This window comes from Paramormyrops kingsleyae, chromosome 1, assembly GCF_048594095.1.
Source record: "Paramormyrops kingsleyae isolate MSU_618 chromosome 1, PKINGS_0.4, whole genome shotgun sequence".
Taxonomy (NCBI): domain Eukaryota; kingdom Metazoa; phylum Chordata; class Actinopteri; order Osteoglossiformes; family Mormyridae; genus Paramormyrops; species Paramormyrops kingsleyae.
In genome coordinates, this window is record NC_132797.1 from 12,258,528 (window position 1) to 12,276,606 (window position 18,079).

At 43.8% G+C, this 18,079-nt stretch overlaps 1 protein-coding gene across 3 annotated transcripts; it reads left to right on the forward strand.

The window, feature by feature from the left end:
• Window positions 1–1,438: 1,438 nt before the first annotated feature.
• Window positions 1,439–16,854, forward strand: LOC111846524 (leucine-rich repeat-containing protein 17-like). Of its 3 annotated transcripts, XM_023816793.2 has the most exons (5): window positions 1,439–1,587; window positions 5,100–5,140; window positions 8,032–8,835; window positions 12,535–12,690; window positions 13,978–16,854. In XM_023816793.2, the coding sequence occupies exons 3-5, from the start codon at window positions 8,100–8,102 to the stop codon at window positions 14,379–14,381; spliced, it is 1,296 nt and encodes a 431-aa protein (XP_023672561.2). In that variant the 5' UTR covers window positions 1,439–1,587; window positions 5,100–5,140; window positions 8,032–8,099; the 3' UTR covers window positions 14,382–16,854. The 3 variants fall into 3 exon arrangements, with proteins under 3 accessions (XP_023672561.2, XP_023672563.2, XP_023672560.2); XM_023816795.2 differs by lacking the exon at window positions 5,100–5,140; XM_023816792.2 differs by lacking the exons at window positions 1,439–1,587; window positions 5,100–5,140 and adding an exon at window positions 5,485–6,541.
• The last annotated feature ends 1,225 nt before the right edge of the window (window positions 16,855–18,079 follow it).

Sequence of the window (18,079 nt, forward strand, 5' to 3'; positions counted from 1 at the left end):
ACCGTTGTTTTGGGGATTTGATGTTGAAGCTATATTGGAAGACAGGAAAGATAATCCATAAGAACATAAGAAATTTACAATTGAGAAGAGGCCATTCAGCCCATCAAGCTTGTTGGGGTAGAATTCAACTAATAGCTCAGAGTTGTTAAAATCTTATCTAGCTCTGATTTAAAGGAGCCCAAGGTTTTAGCTTGCACTGCACTAACAGGAAGACTATTCAATACTCTAAATACATGCTGTGTAAAGAAGTGCTTTCTCAAATTCAGTTTAAAGTGTTCTCCCGCTAATTTCCACCTATGGCCACAAGTTCTTGAATTGAACTATATTGAAGCAACTATTTGGCTGAACAGCATAAGAACATAAGAAATTTAAAGAAATTTCTGCCAGGCTTAGTCATGCTTGAGGGTGCATTATGACCATTTACGCAAACATGCTGTCAAAGATTAAATGCAGACTCTGTGGGAGATAAAACTTCTCTAGAAAAGATTACTAACTAATAGCAAAAAACGTGCTATGGGTTTTTCTCTTAAGTACTGCCATAGCATCAGTGTGTGTTTTCTGGGACCTTAACCACAACATGTCAAGGTTTCCTGGATTATTTCACTGGGCTCATTTGTCATGTAAATAAACTGCAGTTTTCAGCTCCTTCCGGAACCCTTGGTGGCAGTGAGCCTATGGAGTTCGTAGCAGACTGTCACCTAACAGAGCGAGTTGTGAGGGTGAGGATTTTGAAATGCAAACCCTTTCAACATTTGTTTTTGTTGGTGCTTGACAGTTCCAACAAAACAGTAAAACTTCAGCAGTACATCTGATTGGTTGCCGACTCTTTCTGGAAACTATATTTTTTGAAGACTCGATGCAATTTATATAAGGCCTTCATCACAATATACAAAAAAATGTTCCAAAAGACTCCATTTCTATGACGTTCTATGTTTTCTGCAAGTTTTTCCATGCTTTCAGTTGATTTAACACAAAGTTAGAAAACTGCCCTATTCAAAAGAAAGATTTATGCTTATATTTATTAGACCAGAATTATTTTACTTGCTAAATCCAGCATTTACAAAGCCACAATAAACAGCTGTGGCAAAACTGCCAGACAATTTACAACCTAAACAAACAGCACTCTTCAATCACAAAAAAAAACTCTCCGTACAGCCTTCACAACATGTACACATAACTGATAGCTGTACTGAAGTCAAAACACAACTCCTCCATTCACGGCTTGAAGCTGATGAGAACATAACGGGTATTTAAAGCACATTTTGAAAAACTCTGCTGACTTCCCACTTTGCCTGGAAACAGTCAATGGGGCAGTGGGGGCTTTGATTGGTGCTTTCCACTGTCTGCATCCAATCAGGGTGGGGCATGGGGTGAATAGTGTAGTTGTATATTGGGGATCCTGGTCTGAAAGATTAAACCATTTGGTTTGGAAGGAAAACTGAGGAGCCTTCTAGATGCATGAATGCTGCACAACATTTTAAATAGCTCCATTACATTTACCTATAAACACCTATATATTTAATGACCTGGATACAATCAATGTTGCCAAACTCTTTGTTATCTTAAGCAGAAAGAATTCTTGCTTGGGTGAGTAATACTTTACGTCTGAGGTTGTGTCTCTTTTTTCCTGCCAGAGAAGAAACACATATAGTGATTCCAGGAGATTCATACAGATGTCTGACATGGTTTCGACTGAGAGAATGCTAGGATAATGTCACAAGCGTGGCAGCAGAAATGTGCATGGATGTATGTTGGTGCATGCCCAGGTGGTGGGGGGGGATGCTGTAACCTGAGATTACCTCCATGGGTGCTGTAAATGGGGGGAAGTTAGGGCAATTCCAAGGGCCCCTGAGTCACGAAGGCCCTAAAACAATTTGGAACAAAATTGGATTGTTCTGGGTTGGGGGGCGGGGGGGGGGGGGGGGGGCAATAATATATGCTTTGATAAGGCCTAAAATCTCTAGCAGCACCCCGGATTACCTCTGACCACAGCAAGGCTGGACCCTGGTATTGCGTCTGTGAGAATGTTTTTGAGGGAGCCCTTTCCAGTAACCGCAAGGGAAGAGTTTAATGGCTTGCCTCCAGAAAATTCTGGAAATAAGGCCAAGCCGCAACAGGAAAGCTGCAACCTGAACAGCTTCTCAAAATTAGCGAAGCCTGCAGCCCATGGATAGTATACGGAAGGTTCATAATCGGACTGACATCCCAGCTCTGTGCAGACCTGCAACCACTGGGACAGAGGAACCACAGCAAATGAGGCAAGATCTATTCATCTAATCTAAAGCATTCAAGCTCAGTAATGATAAATTTAGACGTACACAGAGTCTGACTAAGTACACAAAGTATGTTTTTGCAGTCGTCTCAAGTATCTTAGAGTATAATTATTACATCTAGTATTTCTGGTAGTCCTGCCACCCCCCCAAAGGGATGTTCAGCTTAATCAGTAACTGTAGGTGCATTATTATTATTTTTTATTCACAAAAGTGGCAAGAGGAAACTGTAACAGAAATGAATCCGCTATGTTCGTACTGAGAAGGGGTAGGGATGGCATGCTGGCTCACTGGGTACAGTGGTGAGGTTCATGACCATTCATACTGTACATTTGGGTGGGGCCTTCAGATCCAGGATCAGCAATCACTACACGCATGGTTCGAATTACAGAGGGTACTGTACCCCCCGATCAAGACCCAGACCCCCCCCCCAAGGTGACAAAAATAGCAGTTTGGGGGGGGGAGGCGGGCGGTCTTAATATTTTTGTTTAATTGTAAAAAAAAAAAAAAAAAAAAAAAAATATTACCTGACCTTGTAGGAATTTTTTTTTTTTTTTTTTTTTTTTTTTGTAATTCAGTATTTGCTTGTAGGAAAATTTTATGTAAAACGATTTCAGACACCCCTAATGTGGACCATACCATTTTAACCACCTCTCTTTTTTAATTGCTTTTTTCAACAGTATACAAACAATGTAAAAAACATAACAAATACAAATCACATTTTAAAGAAAGAGGGGTACATATTCTTTCTCATTTACAAAAGATTCTTCAGGGCCTTATATAAACTGATAGTTTTTACAGCTTTTCATTTTTTTTTAAGTCCATCCAACGTGTTAAAATCAAATTTCATTCCCAACTTAAGCTGGCATATATTAGGCTTCTTTGAGGACCATTTGCATTTGTGAACATACAATTTACCATATAAAATAAATAGATTTAAAATAAAAACATAATTACTATTTAAGTTGTTTTCCCATAATATAATAGAATATCTTTCCTATCTAAAAAAATCTTACAACAAGACAATGTTTCAAACAGATGTTCTATCTCAATCCTGAAGTATTTGACATGTAAACAATCATAAAACAAGTGCGGAATGGTTTCCGTACAGATACCACAAAAGGAACAAAGATCAGATATTTCATTTCTGTATTTCTTTAACTGTTTGTTTGTGTGATAGATTAAGTGTAAAATTTTAAATTGAATTTCTTTTAGTTTATTAGTTACACAATATTTGTTGCTTAAAGTCCATGACGTATTCCAATTGATATTTTCAAACTGGGAATTCCAAAAGAATTTAGATCATAAGGTAATAGGGTTATGCAGTAATATTCTGATAAATTTATTATTCCATTTCCTGTCTTTTATGTTAATACCATTAATAGTAATATCTGTTCTAGATATTGGCAGTCTGTTTGGTATGTTATCTTGCAGAAGTTGCATAAGACCAAAAGGATCTTATGCATGGAGGGAGTTTTCCAAATGCTATGGCTTCCTTATAAACATCTAGTAAAAGTTTGGAAATAATATCATTAAATGTTTTATAAAACGGAGCCAGCAGGCAGCAGGATGAGGACAGCGTGCAGGACAGTGAGCAGGCAGCAGGAAGATGGCAGGATCAGGATAGTGAGCAGGCAGCAGGAAGATGGCAGGATCAGGATAGTGAGCAGGCAGCAGGAAGATGGCAGGATCAGGATAGTGAGCAGGCAGCAGGAAGATGGCAGGATCAGGACAGTGAGCAGGCAGCAGGAAGATGGCAGGATCAGGATAGTGAGCAGGCAGCAGGAAGATGGCAGGATCAGGATAGTGAGCAGGCAGCAGGAAGATGGCAGGATCAGGATAGTGAGCAGGCAGCAGGAAGATGGCAGGATCAGGATAGTGAGCAGGCAGCAGGAAGATGGCAGGATCAGGACAGTGAGCAGGCAGCAGGAAGATGGCAGGATCAGGACAGTGAGCAGGCAGCAGGAAGATGGCAGGATCAGGATAGTGAGCAGGCAGCAGGAAGATGGCAGGATCAGAACAGTGTGCAGGCAGCAGGAAGATGGCAGGATCAGGACAGTGAGCAGGCAGCTGGAAGATGACAGCGCGCAGGACCAAGAGGTGAGTTAGAAATTAGGCTGTACTTTAAGATCTACTGTATCATCAAGACAGATATTAGCCTAATAGGCAAATATTTATTTCTGAAGGCTGTTGGAGCTGGGGGGACAGAGGGCAGGAATAACACCAGACTGCTGGACCAGACCAGGCTGTTTGTAAATGTATAGGCTTATTACTTTTACTAGTAAACTTCTTCTAGGATAATTCCTGGCAGTTATCAAAACCAAATTCTTTTCGACAGGGATAAGGATAATGAGATCTTCTGTATTGATTCTCATTTTGTCGCATGTCCAGACCATGACCGTGTGTTGCATACATGTTAGTAAACATCCCTGGCGCATCTTGCACTCTTAACATTGACCCTGGTGGCGACTATTCGTATTGAATAGTCACGACCATATGAACCTGCAGGGCTTGCAGGTTCATATGGTGCTTGCATGCCCACCTCCTGTTGTGTGTCTCCTTCTGCAGTAAATGACATGCTGCTTGGTGCCCCTAAATTGCCCATAGCACGTGACTATGAGCGTATGTGTGTCCTGTACGGACCTCCCCTCTGGGCTGCACGACAGCCTTGTGCCCTTTGCTATCTGGGATAGTCACTCCTGCAACTCCGACCAGGATAAGTGGTTCAAAAATAGATTAACAGTGGTAAAGAAAACACACCAAATACAAACACCGGCATTACCTTTATCAAGTATCTCTCATTATTGTTTTTTTCTGTCCCCCCCAAAGACTCCCAGAGAGCTTTCGTCCCTGACCCGCCGAGATCAAAGGTACTGCGCACCGGTGCGGTTTTTATACCCCGAATCTTTACCATAACCTAACGAAAGGCTCGTAACGTCTGCAGTTGCAGGGAGAGCCATCGGGAACATCTTTATTTTATTATGAAATCTGGAGGTTTCTTGGGGTTAGAGTGAATGAATCATCTCTTTCTCTGACACTGGGTAATTTCACAGTTGGGTAATTTACTAATCGACATTTAGGGCATCTCTTTTTCTTTGTTGTTACTTCGGTAATGCACTCCACTTTCCGCAATTAACGTTTCTCACGATATGTAAGCCTATTGGGGGCAGTTACTGTTAAAACGATTTAAGGCTACTTTAATAATAATTTAAAAAGAACTGCCTTACTGACAACTTTGCAAAATCCTGTAAAATGGATCAACTAAAACCGAATAGCTAATAATAAGCCTCTATTAACCATAAAATAATGAAGTAATGAAACAGTAGTATTGTAACACCCTTAGTCTGGGTATAGTTAACCCTGGCCACCATTGAGGAAAGACCGCAGCAGCCGGTGTGAACATCTGCGGCCAGGAGACGGGCGCTTCATTAGCGCCGCAGTGGGTGGCAGCAGGAGGACCTCATCATGTCCTAAACATAAAACATCCACGAGGGGAGGAGGTGCTCGGTACTGATCACAGGCAACCGAGCATAAGAAGCGTTTCCCAAATACGCGGACACAAGAAAACGGCGTTAATGTCATCAGCTTCCTCAACGACTGCATCCTGGACTGCAATCATTTTAACTTTGATTTTTTCAGTAGGTCGGATAATTCATTTAGAGGGATTTAAGTCCATAGCATTGGAAGGCGCGCGCTTTGCTATGTATATCGCACGTGCATATTGCGTGTGTACTCGTGTCCGTAAACATCCTATATAAACAGCAGCAAATCTTGATTTAGCTCGTGTCCTTCTTCCCAAATTTAGTCGATGCCCCAGGTTTTTGTGCCAATCTTCCGATTTTGAGGTCTGACAGTTTGTACAGCTAAACCGCGCTTACTTACACGTAATTCTACCTTCATTCTGTAAATATCGTTTACAAAATACATTTGATCAAAAGTCAGAAAGCTCCACGAAATGAATTATCTTCTCGTTTGAAGCGCGGTCTTTCAGAACATCGTTTTCAAGCATTAAGTCCTTCAGTCTTAAGCTACTTCAGCTCTATAGCAAGGACGAGCTTAGTATTGCTGGCAGCCGTCCCGGGGCTTCAGTGCGAGTAGGACGCGTGTAACTCAAAACCAGCAGCTGCCTTGCCTCCAAGCTAGAGGAGTGAGCGGTGAAAGTCCGTCCTCCAGGGTCCAGCTCCAGGCTGCCAGTGAGAGGAGAGCGATCGGCCGGACAGGAGTGCGCAGCTGGAGCGGATGCTTCTGCGGCAGCCGGAGCCCGTGCTCAGGTAATGTCACCCGAAACTGTCCGAAACTCCAGATGCTTACGACGTACGCAAGGCTGCCTCTCCCCCATGCAAAGTACAGGAGATGCCGTATTGCATGGGAGTATAAGTGCTGAGATTTTCCATTTGGCGAATGCAGATGGTATTTCTGGGTCTTTCTTTAGTAGGGGTGGAAAAAAACGCGTTATTGTTTCTTTGCAAGTAGAGAACATCTGTCGGGGACTCCGATATAAAGGCCCCGAACAGCACCCGAGATTATTAAGGTACTATGTAAAATCTCTGGCAGAAGACATCAAAGACATTAAGCTGGGCGGCGTTAAAGGTTTCATGTGAGGTAAAACAGCAGATGCATGGTAATTAAGGTTAAGACATACGGTCAGTACTTCAAGCTGGACTGAAGTTATCCTCCCGTGGCGGATCTGTGCATTAAATAGTAAAGAAACACAAGGACTGAAACTACATTAATCTTTTGTTCTATGTCTTTTCTGTTGTTCACAGTTTTTGAAGTGATTTGGGGGGTGGGAACAAGTTTAGTTTTGATAGATTGACTGATCATGTCCTGCACTCTTCTTTGTAGACAATCCAAATGTTTCCGATTAAGTAGAGAGGTTTTTTCTCTCTCTCTCTCTCCCCCCCCCCCCTGAGTTCTACCGCTTGTATGGAGCTGTTCCAATCTAACAGTCTACACAGCTCGCCGGTCTTCGGGGGTGGTCTTTGGCGTGCATCGACACTGTAGTACAGCTCTTGCATTTTGACTTGATGTCAGATCTTAGATGAGGTTTTGTGCTGTTTCCTGAGATTGTGGCGAGTACCTCCCTGGATCCAAGTCCAGTGCCGGATGGTCTGATCTGCAGGGACCTACATCTGCTGCAGCCCTATATCCTCTGCAGTATAACTAACTGTTACTGTAGTGCTGCCCCCTAAGCAGAAGCCTCTTACTACTGTAGCCCTCCCTCCCTCTACAATAAATTCTGAAGTTCATCCCTCCTGCCACCACTGTGGTCCGACCTCCTTCCTGTATGACGTGTTCCACTTGGCATTCTGCACACACACCTGTAGACGCTGTCGGATCTTTGGAGTACATTGCTGGCATGTCTACTGCTACCGACTAGGGGCCAATGACCTCTTTGACTCACTTGAGCACTTATATTCACTGCAGGAGCATTATTGTATAGAACTGCTGGATAAGCGCATTTGATGGACTAAGGAACACAGCACTAGGGCCACTGGCTGCATGTGGTGTTTGAATGATGTAACACTGTCTATAAACGGAGCATTGGGGTTGTTTTACCCTCCGTGGAGATGAGATAATTCCATTGTGGGTCAGAGTGTTGTACAGTTGGATAGGAGTAGTAAAGGTTTAGTAGGGATTCAGGAAATCCTGAGTCAGCCTGGGGGAGTAATGCATCCTCTGGCTGAGTCTGCAGTGACTGGGGACTTTGCTTGGCTGTTGTTTTTGGCTCTGTTGTTAATCACCATGATTTTCTCCTTAGGGACTGAAGAACGATCTGCATCCCCATTCCACGGGCGTTCCTTTCCTTTAGAACAGTTCGGCACCAGCATGCGGGTAATCATGGCTCTCTTTGTCCTCCTGGCGTTCAGCTCTGTTCAGTCCAGGAGGACAGGGCAGAGGGGTGGGCGGGGCCGTGGTCGTGGCAGGAACAGGATGGGGGCAATCAAGCGCTTCGTGTCAGAATGCGTGGAGTATATGGAGTCCAGAGAGAAATATCTGGACTGCCAGGACCAACAACTGACTATAGTCCCCATTAGCTGGTCCAGGGACACGTTCCACCTGCTTCTGGCCAGAAACAGGATTCAGGGGTTGCGGGATAACGCCTTTGGACAGTTTCCGCATCTGAGGAGCCTGGATCTGCAGCAGAACGAGCTGACAAGGATTGAGAAGCAAGCCTTTGCTGGCCTTGACCAGCTGACCACGCTGCTGCTCCAGCACAATGGCCTGCACACCCTCTCTGAAGAAGTGCTCCTTCCCATGCCCCACCTGAGATTCCTGCGTCTCTATGACAACCCCTGGCACTGCAAGTGTTCACTCGACACCCTGGTCAGGACCTTGCAGGTGCCCAGCAACCGTTACCTGGGAAACTATGCCAAGTGTGCCGAGCCCCCAAGGCTGAAGGGGGAGAAGCTGAAGAGGATCAGGCCGGAGCTGCTGTGCCCTCATTTGGAGGAGAACATCCTCCAAGAGCCTCAAGATGACAAAGTGAAGATAAAGTTTGATGCCGTAGATTCCTGCCACACCTACATGTTCCCAACACCTTTGCTGGACTGTCAGAACCGAGGTAGGCATCTGTCCTCATAACTAAGAACAACTTAGATTTCAACCATCCACAACTTCTTAACAACTAATGGAAATCAGACCTGTCTTCTTGGTGTTACAGATGTAATGCTGCCAATGTCAACACAGCAGAATGAATCATCAACACTCTGGCTGTAATGATTTAACTGTAATTCATTTGTAGTTCAAAAGCAGATTTAAGGTAAAGGAATGCTGTTGTTTTCCAGCAAGAGCCATAAAATTCCCCTTCTCTTGTGCTGACCATCTGAGTTCCCTAGTGCACGATTATTCTGAATTTCCGATACAATATTTCCTTCTTATGAGGTAAAACCATTAAAGCCATGCAGGCTGCTTAAAAAAACCAGCTTAGCAGCATTGATCTAGACCCAGCGGAATAATGAGCCGTCTCCGAAAAGCCATTAGCAGAGTAGGATGTTCTGAAGATGCACAACTGTGCAAATGTCTTGAAATATCCTTTCTCAGGGTTTTTTATCGACACGCCCCCTCTGAGAAACATCCACGCACAGCTGCACTGAGAGGGGCCAGTCGGAATGAACAGTCATTGAACTATGACTCTCTCAACAAACGAGGAACTGTGTGACAGCATAGCTGTGCGTGGGAGCCGGAATAGTTCAGGTACAGATAGTAGGGCGTCTCGTCTCGTCTGAACCTTAGAAAGACATTCGTGCTCCTGAAATCCAACACACCTTTACTCTTAGCAGCACTTCTAGGCAAAAATGAGGATTTTTCTTTGATCATTTCACAGCTTCACTTGGGTTCCAGACGCTGGGAATATCTCATTGCCTGAATCAGAATGTTATTGATGCTTGTTATGAAAGTGAACTGTGAAAATGAGTGAAATTTACACATGTTGTAGCTTTACCCTAACCAGAAGATATCTGTACCTTTACATATAGAAGAATGTTTGAAAAGATGGGGACTGTTGAGGAAGAGAAATGTTTTCTACATTGCGATGTCGGTCTGCTATCAGTGTATGGAGCATCCCTTTATAAGAGCGTTTCCAATGTTTCCAGTCTTGCAAAGGCCTTCAAAGGAGGGGAGTGGGCACCTGGCCCCATTTCTCAAAGCAGCTCCAGTAGACACTGTTGTATGCATAGTTTTCATGAAAAAACTATTAAGAGGTAAAACTACACTTTTCCCCTGTTCTCAAATTTTAACAGCAAGTTACGTGCTCTCTCTGTTCCATCCACAGGGCTTTCGATTTAGCAAATCCTACCCAGCAGTAAATCATTACGGATTTAGGGAGTTGTACCTCTGTGGTTTCCAGGGGAGAAACTTTGAGAAGGGGTTATACACAGTGGTACCTCAGTTCTCAAACTCATTAGAACTCAAATTTCTTAAAAGTCGAACCAACCAGTTCGGAAAAAAAAATACCTACAACTCGATCTGAATCTCAGAAGTCAAACCATGAACGCCGACCTAAGGTAACTTGTACACACGGGGGAAATGAGTCACGCGGCACATCTCTCAGCGGAAACAAAGGGTAAAGCTTCAGTCTCAGCCTCGCATTCGCTGTGATAGCATCGTGCATGTTTACACTAGCTGAATACATATATTTAGACAGTAAAAATACATTTAGACAATGATAGACAGTAACAGTAATTTGTATTATATAATAAAATACATTTAAAAATAAAGATTTCTTATTCATTATTTTAATATTAATAATAAACCATTAATACATTTAATTATAATAGTATTGTCATGCCCAGCGGGGACGGTACGGAGACAAAGGCGCAGACGTCAGGGTATCGGGGAATACGGGGTTTAATTACAGGTAAGGCAGGCAAAACGCAGACGGACAATACAATGACCGGACTAGGGAAACAAACTGAAACGCCGATGAAATACAGAGGACTAATGACAACAACCAGAAACAGCTGATCACACGGGGTTAAGGAGGGGGTGTGGCACACGGAAGGAGTGGACGATCAGGGCATGGCATTGTTTTTGTTTTTTTTTAACTTTACACATTGTTTGGATACATTTATTTTCTTACTTTACAAATTACTGTTTTGATAAATGTGCTTAGATGTGTTTAGTACAGTATATTCTCTTCATGTTTTATCAGGTTCATTTTGTGTTTAAATGCTAAAAAAAACATATTTAGCTATAATTTTTTGGGGCTCGGAACCAATTAATTGGTTTACCATTATTTCTTATGGGGAAAATTCGATCAGAATTCGAACTTTTTAGGATTCGATCCGGAGTTCTGAACGGATTAATTTCGAGTCCTGAGGTACCACTATAAATGGAATTTATTTGAGAAGTTGCCTGGGGATGAGTTGTAGGAATTGGTACTGCTAGCCATTCACTGTAGTCCAGCAAGGGTCAAACATGCTGGCCCAACTGCAAGAACGTGGCTCCATTTGGCCCCACGTCCTGGAAGAAAGTACTGAGGACGACCTGCTAGTCTGCTTTTCAGAATCCGAGTCAAACTCTTAACGACGCCAAGCACATTGACAAGAAAGTTAAGGGAATTTTCCCTGGTCATGGAACTTACGTATGTAAGATACTCATTTCTGCTCACATATTTAAGGGTCAGTAAGTGCTGTTTCGACAGTTATTGGGCCTTTTTGGGTCCCTTGCAAGGAAAAGTACTCTTGTAATGGATAGTGGTTTAACTCTACCTCTTGCTTCAGAGTTAAGGGTCACTCCCAGGCTGACTGCCTGTGCTGGAAGTGCTGAAACTGCTTTGTCAGTCTTCTCAACACGCTGTAGGCATGGGGGAGGCTGATGCAGTCAGTACACTCAAGCCACAACAGAGCTGCCTGCCAGGATGTGCGCAAGTGAGAACTCCAGCATTCTCCAGTGGCCCTGTGACATCTTTCCTGGATGTGGTCCACGTTACTCGGCTGGTTTCTGTCAAGCAGAAACCCCAGTGCGGAACCACTAGAGAAGTTCATTAGCTCCAGCCCATTGCAGTTCATTATTGGGAAATGTTATATATAGCCTGTGGAAGTCAAAACAACTAGAACGACTGTAGCCATGAACAACTGGCTATACGTTACTTATTCAGGGCCGGTCAATCCTAAAGGTGACGTTGATGGCCACTTATGGTACCAGCCTCTGAGGGGTTGCCAACTTGCTAGCTGATTTCACTTTGTCTCGGACGGTGGGCACTAGCAGTGATGCCAGCCCAGAGCGCCACATCGCCAAGCACTGGTACTGCTCATACAAATAGTAGTGTTGCCATCCAAGGGTTACCTATGGCAACAGAACCAAGTTCAGCCTCACCCATAAAAAAAGAGCTCATTTCTGAGCCTAAAATGGTGTCCATTAGTTGTGTCCACAATTTCTATATCCATTCTATCCAATCAGGCCAGATAGTGAAGGAGAGTCAGATGAAGGCTGAGTGCATCTTCCTTCCCTGCCATGAAGTGACTTTCTTGATCTTCCATTTGTTTATGGTCATGAAGACCACCAACACTGAGTTAACCTTTCGTGAAGTGGTCTGGCATTGGAAAACATCTTTCAGTGGGGAATTTTGCTGGGAACATATTAAATATGACTCATGACATATGCACAGCAGGCAGAAGATGACTCTTTTTGCCAATGCTGTTCAGATAACAGGGAGCAGAAAAGCAAATTTAGACCAAAAGCTCCTTCAGCGCCAAGAGGAAAAGCCGCATTTGTTTGAGTGTCAGCAAGCCCACCATGTCCTCCCTGTCTTTTCTTCCAGGCCTAACAAACGTTCCAGCAGGTATCCCCCCAGATATAGTCAAGGCGGACCTGTCCAGAAACAAGATCAGACATCTGAGGCCCAAGGAGTTTGTGACTGCCAAAGACCTGAGATCCCTGAACCTCAGCAGCAATGGCCTAGATGGCATTGAGATTGGTGGGTACATCTTTGTTAGCTTTATGCTAATCCAGTCTAATGATCCTCACTAGTGATGCTGGGCTATTAGAAACGGGGGCAGCTATTGAGCCCATTGTGCAAAGTATGAAGTTAATTACATTAATAGCTAGAGTGTCGCAGGGATAACGAGAGGATCTAACTGGGTCTCTGCTGCCTATTTGCATTAAAGCTAAACGTAAAACCAGTCGAATAACATGTGGCAGCAAAGCCAACTTGGGAGAGCTGAAGACATTCACACCTCTTCAGTGTGTGGTGCCACCACCCAGTCCTTCAGACAGTGATTTACGCTAGAAGGATGCCCCCAGTTGCTCAGTTATATACACTAGACCCAGAAATATATTTTGGTTGGGGTCCACCAACCCTATTGATGGGGGGGGGGTGCTAGGTAGATTTAGCGTACTCAAGGGAGGGAATACATTTCAAGGGGTGTTCTCTGTAACTTCACTACTTCACTCTGTCGGGGTGGGGGTCAAACCTGTAATTTTGTAACATGATATGTGCCTGATATGCAAAGTGCTACAGTGATGAGAGATTGACATGTTCAGTACATCCATCAAGTCACACACATACCTATTTAGCTAAAGCTTTGATGAGGAAATTCAAATATTTTTGACTGTTGATACATATGGTGACTCTGAAGTGCAGAATACAAGACATTAAGAAAACACAAAAGCAATTTTCTCCATGTTTTGTGGTTCCTTGATTTTTTTCCCCCTCCCAGTTTCTGTAATAGGCAACTAAAACCCAAACTGATCGCACACATTCACAGTTTGTACCTGCTAAATGGTGTGGCTTCACAATCTTTCCTGCATGTTCACTCCAGGTTTTACATTTAAAGCCAATGGAAATCATGAATTTTCCCCCATTTTAAATTCTGCATTTACTTTATAGGAGGAAAATCATGATCTGACAGTAGATTTGTACTCAGAGAGATAGTCGTGCACGGTATGTTCATTTGGGCATGTTTCGGTATTTAGCATCAGGGTATAAACCCTTTAGAAATCTCTGGCAGTGATTCTGGAAACTTTGTATGCCTTTTGTGAATAGTATGTTTATAGTATGACTTAAATACAAGGCATTCCATTAAATGATGCACAGATTAACGCAAATTGTGTTACAGATTAAAACTGGTGAAGCATGACATCTATTCAGAAACACATTATTTATAGAAAGGTCTTGCCTGAAATCTAGTCTCTCCAGTTGTCCCGGTGTCACTTTTTCACCCTGCTCCTAAGGCCAGTGACATCTCCTTCTCTATTCCATAAGCTGCTTTCAATGGCCTTCTGTACCTCCGGGAGCTGGACCTGTCAAACAACAGCCTTCAGCACATACAGTACGGCGTCCTGGAGGACCTCTATTTCATCCGCCGGCTGGTGCTGGGGGGAAATCCGTGGGTGTGTGACTACAACATCCACTACTTACTCTACTGGCTAAGACTGCACCCTGGCGTTTACCACTCTGGCCTGGTTTGCCAGGCCCCGCCTGAATTTGCTGGCTGGACCGTGCGGGACTACGTCAGGACCTACGACGGGAAGTGTCCCGAGGACCAAATGTCAGGCCAGGATGACTTCGGAGGGGAAGTCCTGAGCGAGACGATGAAGCAGGAAAATGGCATTCTGCTTGGTCCTCGGAGAGGGAGAAAGTCAGTTAAAGGCATGAGGTTGAGCTAAATGACACAGACCACATTGCTCTTTTTTGAACGCCTTTTGTATTTTGCAGGACTTCGCAGTTCAGTCTGTGTCAGATGCTAAACCCTTCGTTTGGTTCCTCACCATGACATCATTGAGGACAATGTCCGTACTTTCCTTCTGAAGTTAATTTGTATAAAAGGGATGGTTTTTAAAACTTTCCATGGTTCTGCATTTTCTTACATCATCCAAAGGAAGCCAGTTTATGCTATACACTGATGCACAATGAAATGCTTCAAAAGTGAGAGTTGAAAAGGTCACACGGACTTGGGCAAGCTATGGCGTTTACTGCCTGCTACGTGAGGTCATAAATGACCTTGAAGCACCCAGCTGCATGTATCTGGACTAAATATCAGAGTAAATTAGAGCTCATTGTTGTTTCTTCAACACCAATATGAGGTTGGTGAAGATCATACTAGCTCCTGTCCCACAGACTGTGCCTGGCATCCATCCATGAATTAGTTCAGATTTAGTTGATGTGAAACTATGGGGCCTACAGAGATTGAAAACATGCCAGGAACAACTTTGGAAAAAGTCAATCAATTTAAAAGTCAGGACGACTGTTGGATATGGTAGCCTTGAAAGCGAGGTCACCACCTTCACCAGGCTGCTGTAAATGGTAAAAATGGTAAATGGACTGCATTTATATAGCGCTTTTCTACTCCTACGAGTACTCAAAGCGCTTTACAATACATGCCTCACATTCACCATCCACACACACATTCATACACCAGTGGTGGAGGCTGCCATGCAAGGTGCCAACCGGCACACCGGGAGCAATTTGGGGTTCAGTGTCTTGCTCAAGGACACTTTGATGGGGTCAGGAGGAACCAGGGCTTGAACCTGCAACCCTCTGGTTGCCGAACGATAGCACTACCTCCCGCACCACCATCTTCCCCAAGAAGCTGTATCCATGGAATAGGCCAACATGCCAGCTCTGTTTGGGCACGGCGTTTAAAATACACTGGAAAGTTTCAAACTGGGCTGTGTGACATCATGGCAGTTTATAAGGTGTTTACTGCACAGCTATGGGCCAGACCTCAGTTATCAGTCCCTCTTAGATACCAATTTTTCTTTATTTTATTGAAATAGCAGCGTGACCAAGACCTTTAAAAGGAGACAGAAAAAATAATATTTTCCCAGGGAGCAATTGAATTTTAGGTGGCTGGCCACGATTCATGGAGTGAGAACGAATTTATACATAAACCAGCTGCAGTCCAGCGCGGGTACAGCTTAGCTAGCCGGGCGCCGTTACTGCTGGTATAAAATCTTAACAGCAACATTGCTGTACCTCATCCCATAAGACCTCCTGTTCTGATCTAAACTGAGAACATGCATTGCTGTTTTTGGGCAGTGTTTTCACATGACTTGGCCAAAGGATTGATGCCATTTTGGCCAAGAGGACCCTTTGGAATGAATAAATCTGCAAGGACATAATAAAAAAAATACGGACTAAGACCCACCCATGCCAAGAATAGGCCTAAACGTGTCATACTCTTACTGCAGAGTGCATTAAACCTGACATACTGTATATTAAATACAGCTGGAATAATGACATGGGTTTAAGAACAAACCATTGAGCAGTGAATATTTTTTAGGCTGGCATGTCATTGTAGGTTCTGTGGAGGGAGAGTCATTGAAGGTGACTGAAGGTCTGGGGTAAGCGGCGCTGATCCTGGAGCGCCGGTATCCAGCAAATATGCCATTCTGCCTGATCTCTGGCGGACAGTAACCTGAGGTGGATAGAAAACCTGCTGGATGCCAGCACTCCAGGATCAGGAGCGTCTACCCTTGCCCTAAGCTTTTCTTCCTGGGGGTTGAAGGTGAGAGAGCACAACCAGTCATTAATCTGGACATTTGAGGGGGGGAAAAAAATCTAAACGCACATTTAAAAATAAAACTTTAAAATACAATTTGGTTTTATTGCATAGGACAAGCGGGTACAGAAATGAATTGGATGGATGGAGAGATTAACTTAAGATCATGTGTTCAAATAGCATTTCGATCCGACCAGTAGGGGGTGCACCTCAGTAAAATCACCTGTGGAGAGTCAGCACAGCTATATATGGGTGGATTTTTGGAATCAATAGAAAGATTGATTTAAAGGCTAAATACTGTGTCACTGTATATGATGCATTTCTCTTTAGCTGTTTTTGGTCTTTTCTACAAAAGTTAACCCCTTAGGGCAGTGTTTCCCAATACAGTCATCGGGGACCCGCAGTCGGTCCACATTTTCGCTCCCTCCCAGCTCCTGGTAGGGATCTAAAATGCAGACCATCTGCGGGTCCCCAAGGACCAGATTGGGAAACACTGTCTTAGGGTGATAGGTCTTCCTGATATGTACAATAACCACCTACATCTCAGTCCCAAACATCCATCTGACAAAACATCAGGGCTGTGGCCTGAGGAGCATCTGGAGAAACTGCGGTTTAATAAATGTTACCCTTAGCGGTCATGTTCGCTTCATAAACTGCCTTCTTAACATCGCTTCCAATAACAGTTGGTCACCTTGGGTCAGTGCACTGCCTACCAGTAAATTAAATTCCCCTTCATAGTAGTTTAACCAGGATAAATCTCATCAACAAACCAAAAGCTCTTTACAAAATTTAATTGTTTCTCATTGCTTATATTTAGTTCAATTCAAGCATGTTTAAGTAAAGTTAAGAAAACATTTTCCTGCCCATTTAAGAAAAAAGAAAAACAGGAACCACAACTCATTCCCAAACATAGGCATGGAGACCTGAGTGCTGATATTTATTGGAGGACCTATTCCAGAAATAGAACACGAAAATAGCAGCCAGACCCTTCAATTTACTGCCAGCACTCGTCTTGGGTACAGGCATAATGCCCAATGAAAAGCAAGCGCAGTGCAATCTTTTCCTACTCAACACAATCTAGTGTAATGGATGTTGATACAAGGGCGAGAGCAAAAGAGCGTATATATGAAAATCCCCAAGGATCGACTGTGATGCATGATCGCTTAGAAGCCCCAGAGCTGCAGCGTTTAAGCGACACCACAGGCTTTCTGTCAAGCATGCCGGCGGTCATGGCTTGAGCACTGCAACACACACAAAGCAAACTCTATCACAGAGATTCATACCAGGCCGATTACATACTGATTTAAAGAGTTTACACTGACCAGCCCCAACATTAATGCCACTGACAGGTGGAATGAATAACACAGATGATCTAGTTACAATGGCACCTGTCAATGGTGCCATTATGTATTAAGCACTCAGTTCTTGAAGTTGATATGTTGGAAGTTGGAAGTAGGAAGAGTGGGCAAGTGTAACTTTGACAAGGACCAAATTGTGATGGGTACACGACTGGATCAGAGCATCTCCTGTGGGGTGTTTCTTGTATGCGGAGACCAGTACCTACCAAAAGTGGTCCAAGGCCAACTGGTGAACTGGCGACGGGGTCATGGGTGTCCAAGGCTGATTGATGTACGTGGGGAGTGAAGGCGAGCCCATATGGTGGGATCCCACAGAGGAGCAACTGTAGCACAAATCACCAAAGAAGTTAATACTGGCTATGATAGAAGGGTGTTGGAAAACACAGGGCATTGCAGCTTGCGATGCTCAATGCGATGCTCTGGGCAATGTTACGTTACTTTGACCCACATCACCGAACTAAACATTGATGCACCCCTTCGTGGCAAAGGTATTCCCAGGTCCTCT